Raw genomic sequence first — 5178 nt, forward strand, 5'->3', positions numbered from 1 at the left:
GCGAGGTGTTTAAAGCCAGCCATTTTTTTTTACATGAGAACGGATTAATCATTTTTACATTACTTCTTATGGGAAAGGTTGGTTTGGTATACGTCCTATTCGGTATAAGTCCAAACATCAGGAACGGATTAAGGTCGTATACCGAGGTTCCACTGTACATCATTTCTATGACCAACCAAGGGCGGCGTAAGGCATGGACGACGTGGGCCACCGCCTATGCCTCGCGGTCCGAAGGGCCTCGCGCCTCGAAGGTTTATGCATTACTTAAAAGCCATGAACGCGACGAAAAAATTTTACTCGTCATAAAACGATAAATAGTTTGTCAAATTTTTATTAATAAAAATGCAGTTTCAACTGCTTTTTATTTTATAAAATCCGTCTTCTTGCGCGACTAGAGGGCCTTTTAAACAATAGGTAGTCTGGTAGCGTTGGTCAGAAGTAGTCCAAATTCAATACGAACGTTTGTTTCTTGAAAATTTGATCACGATTTAAATACAGTATTTACTTTTAATATTACCGATATGTCATCGAAAAGAAAACGTGTTGTATTATCATGAAAAGACAAATTAAAGTATTTGTTTCGATTATCCAAATTTTTCCTTATCCGGACTACCTTCATCCCCAATTAGTCCGGATAATCGAGGTTCTACTGTAATTGTTATGGCCGTTGAATAAGAAATGTATAAAATCATAGTACTGTATTAGACTTATAGTACCTAATTTATATACTGTACAGACGATAGTAAACTCAACTTACCCGCCTAAACTCTCCGTAGCGTGTAAGTAGTTCGGCTGCTCGTCCACAATTGGTCCAGGTTCGACCATCCTGTCGCGACACGAGTCGGCGATGACGTTTTACCACATTTTATGAGTCTCTTTTAGCGTCATTATACGCATACAGTAGCAATTTTTTTGCCGCGATATACAAATCCGCATTATGTGAACCTGCGTTATAGGGGGTCGACTGTACAGGTAACCCCCGTATAACACGGAACTTCTATAGCACGGGTTCACTCTAACACGGTTCGGAAATTGGGTACAACATGAATGTAACGGTTCGGGAATTGAGTACAACATGAATGTAACGGTTCGGGAATTGGGTACAACATGAATGTAACGGTTCGGAAATTGGGTAAAACCCTCGTACAACATGAAATGTAATAAAGGGTGCGTTCTTTTATACCTTCGCGTAACTCCGCGCGAGCATTCTAATTGCTTTCGTGGCTACTTTGAATGCTCTTTCAACAAATAATCCATTTAATGGTTAAATTTTACAATTGGGACCCTTCTTTTGTCTCTATAAGCTCATTTTAGAATTATAGATTCCTCCATCACGATACTATCAATAGTGCGGGCGCCGCCATCTTTCTTTCACGGTCGTTCCTAAATGCCTACAAACAGCAGCGCACTCCCGTTGCAGAGCGACCGCTATTAACGAACGCGCCCAAAAACTGTTACCAGTTGATGATTCTCATGCTAAGATCATCATATAGGATGAATAATCTTCCGGTAAAATATTTACTTAAATGATAAATAAGTATTTTACCTATAAAAAAATTAATAATAAATCCGATTTAAATAAAGATTTAACAGGATGTTTTTTTAATTTTTGGAACCTAACCACCCTTTTCGCTTTAGTACTTTGTTTCGTATAACACGGATTCGCATAACACGGCAATTTTTTGGAACGTAACTCCCGTGTTATACGGGGGTTACCTGTATTTATATGTAATTATAATAAACCAAACAGTGCAAAAGTGCAGATTGACCATTCAAATCTCAGCGCTTTAAATCTGTTTTTAAAAAATTTTTAAATACAACATGTCTATGATTTGACGACTTACTGAGTTATTTTTCAGAATAATATACATTTTTTTGTGGCATTCATTCATTTAAATGTATTGATAAATACAATGAATTTCTAAGAATTGTAGAGAATTTTCATCACGACGAACATATTAAACTTAAACAATGAATTCTGATGCACATTATGATTCTGATGAATTCTGATGAATGAATGAGAGATGTGTTCTTCAAAATCACCGATGCACAATAACTGGCATCAAGATCTTCATGTTTGTATTTGTAGCTTGGTAGTCGTTTATCTTTCTCGTTTTTGTAATTTAGCAAAGAATTTTTTTGTAATGCTGTCTTTATTCACTTTAATATGTAACCTATAATTTCTGAATTTCTTTAACAGAAAATAAACTTCAGCAGAAGTCTTTTTTTGAATGTTCACGTTTAGATTAAATTGAAATTTTTCTAATACTACAATTATGATCTTGTTTATATAATATTTCAGGTAACTTCACCGTACTATTTGCCGAATTCACATTTAAGCGACGTCTGACCGGTAACATGATGAATGTCTACATCCCTAGTTCATTAGTAGTCATGTTGTCATGGCTCTCGTTTTGGATCGACGTCCACGCTTCACCCGCACGCATCACTTTGGGTGTGACCTCAATCCTGACTTTAGTCACTCATTTGGTGCAGTCCAGAAGCTTCGTGCCTCCTGTGGATTATTTGAAAGCTTTGGATATTTGGTTTATATTCTGCATCGTTCTGATATTTTTCTCTTTACTGGAATATGCTCTAGCTTACCAATCCGCCATCACAGCGCGACAGGTAAGTCAGAAAAAGTTTACTATATAATACTCTCATATATGCAAGTGTTGGAAATAGTTAAATAACCAAAAAACTTATTCTACTGTACATTGCAAATAGGATGGTATTGTTAAATTGATTTCCTATTTAAATATGCACGGTGAACTTCTTGGCACTCTTTTTATTCAAAAAGTATTGAAGATATATTAATTTTCTTAATGTAGTTACGTAGGAAGTCACGCTTATAGATTGGGATGGAACCTTTTTTATTACACCGAGTATCATATTTCTGTTGAAGGCAAACATGTTGAACATGTATTACAATAATGTAGCAATTGCTGATTTTAATTGTTTAATTAAAACCTGATACTCCTTAATTACCAATGTGTAAATAGATGTTTAAGATATTACTTCTTATAAAAATGAATTTGAAATTCATGAAGAATAAAAGTTATTTTTAAGTGTGTTCTTACTTTTTAGCTTTTCTTTTTTAACTGAGCATTCCAGACTACACATGCACTTCTGTCTCCTTTTTATTTTCAAGTAAATTTCAATCTGGTGATGTGCAATTAAAAGTTATAATTATATTTTGTTTTGTTTAATAGAAATGTATCAACTTTCTTTAACAAGTAACTTACCTTTTTTCATCTACTCTTGACACCAATTGCAAACTTCTTTTAATGATTTATTTTTGCATTATTAAAAAAAAAGCATTTCGAATACTGTTCTATAGCTGTTCTATATAATTACTTTTCATGCACATCCGTGTATGTTCTTGTGTAAGAAAAATATGAAAACGAAACAGAAGGTATATTTTCATATATCTTCTGTTTTTCAGAAAGCATCAGCAAATTTATAAGAGAAGTGACCAAAAGAAATTAAAGATCGATAAACCAAAATGAACTTTGATTCATTGTTAGAAAATTAAGAGGTAAATATTTAAAGTTTTGTATTCGCATAATAATATACACCAACCATTTTCATAAAATCCTTCTAAAATTTTAAGAAAATTCGAAATTTGTATTTTGATTGCCGTATCTCATAAATAAGTTATTGGGCTGCAATTTGAAAAACTTGTACATTTATAAATTCCCACTGTTGCCCATATCTCCGTCTGTCCTTCCTTAATCTCGAGAACGGAGTTATATAGTTGAAAACCGAGACAAGATTTAGAAAGACTAGGGGCAAAAGACCCCGATTAACTATATAAAATTTCAGATATAGAGTGAAGTATACGTAATTTCAATTTAAAATTTTCCCCTTAGAAGAGCTAAGTAATTTCTTCAAATTTGTAAGCATTTATGCTGTAAATATTATTTTGAAATGTAGAGAAATTTTAAAAAATTGTATTTTTTACTTTTTTATTTTTATTATTTAGCAGAAAAAAGAAACTCGACGTCGTTCGTCAGATACCGATCCGAAGAAAGGAAAGGATCCAGAAAAGATTCAAGGATGGGTGTCTCACTGGAAGGATATAAAGAAAACTTTGATCGATTCAAAACACGTAAATGCATATGATAAAGTGTCCAGATACGTATTTCCTTTTGTATTTATAAATTTTGCAAGCTTCTATTGGATATATTATCTAGCGCGCAGGATATAAATATGACCATGAGAGATTAATGAGAATTTCTTCTAAGAATTTTACAACATTTTAAGAAATTAATCTATACTAATTCTTTCTAGACACTAAAATTATGCTATTTAATCTAAAAAAATAAAGACACAAACGAATATAGGACCCATCAACACAATTAACATCTAGCATCAAATGAAATTTCGAGTATACAATGATAAATAAAATACAAAGTTGAAATGAAATTATAAATGCATTTCTTGAATTGATAGAATTTCGTATGTAAAATTATAGAAATAAGACATCAGAGTTCCATCATTGCATTAATCTAAAGCAAAATAAAGCGTTTTAAGACCGTAACCGCTTTGGTTATGCAAGTGATTTTTAAAATCTAAAATAATTCTTAAAAAATTAACAAATTCTATTTTCCAAAGTCTGAACCGAAAGTTAATAGAAGAATTAAATAGGATTCTAACGCAGAAAACTGTTTGGTTCCCTTCTGCTTCCGTTTTCCAGAGGTTTTAATAAAGGATTTTCCCATAAAAATGCCTTAGACTTATGCTGGAGATCGCGTGCATAATCTGAGAGGTTGCAATCAGCTTAATAATATTTGAAAAATAATTTGCTGTTAAAATCCATTCGAAGCTTAATCTGTATCAATATTTAAAACCTTCAAGCAACATTCACATTTCTGTTTCCATAATATCACAAATGTAATTTACAATAAGTCATACATATTTTGAGGTTAGTTTTGATGGATCATCACAAAAATATATAATAGAAACAGAGACGATAAAGTCGACAGCACTTCAGCAATTCCTAGAACATCAGCTCTGGAATCAAAGCCAAACGCAAAGAATGTGTCATGGTAAAGTGACTCATCTTAATGGGACAGAGTTCACAGGAATCCACCTCCGAATTTTGTCCCATTCACATAAGTTAGTTTAAATTCATCTATAAAAAGAAATTATAGTTTTTAGGTTGTTTCAATTGAA

The 5178-nt window shown here is 32.7% G+C and overlaps 1 protein-coding gene across 2 annotated transcripts; it reads left to right on the top strand.

The window, feature by feature from the left end:
* The first annotated feature begins 2297 nt into the window (after positions 1-2297).
* Positions 2298-4513, top strand: LOC111636314 (glycine receptor subunit alpha-4-like). Of its 2 annotated transcripts, none has more exons than XM_023381532.1 (2): positions 2298-2628; positions 3986-4513. In XM_023381532.1, exons 1-2 carry the CDS (start codon positions 2359-2361, stop codon positions 4208-4210), a joined length of 495 nt encoding a protein of 164 aa, XP_023237300.1. In that variant the 5' UTR covers positions 2298-2358; the 3' UTR covers positions 4211-4513. The 2 variants fall into 2 exon arrangements, with proteins under 2 accessions (XP_023237300.1, XP_023237301.1); XM_023381533.1 differs by having other exon boundaries at positions 3989-4513.
* The last annotated feature ends 665 nt before the right edge of the window (positions 4514-5178 follow it).

The sequence above is a fragment of the Centruroides sculpturatus genome, unplaced genomic scaffold (genome assembly GCF_000671375.1).
Source record: "Centruroides sculpturatus isolate CEXI.00-Female unplaced genomic scaffold, Cexi_2.0 scaffold936, whole genome shotgun sequence".
Classification (NCBI taxonomy): Eukaryota; Metazoa; Arthropoda; class Arachnida; order Scorpiones; family Buthidae; genus Centruroides; species Centruroides sculpturatus.

Excerpts from the sequence above, each read along its gene's own strand:
- LOC111636314 (XM_023381532.1), top strand. The coding sequence starts at position 2,359 with ATGATGAATGTCTACATCCCTAGTTCATTAGTAGTCATGTTGTCATGG. Across the intron at positions 2,629-3,985 it reads CCGCCATCACAGCGCGACAG|CAGAAAAAAGAAACTCGACG; the intron begins GTAAGTCAGAAA and ends TTTATTATTTAG.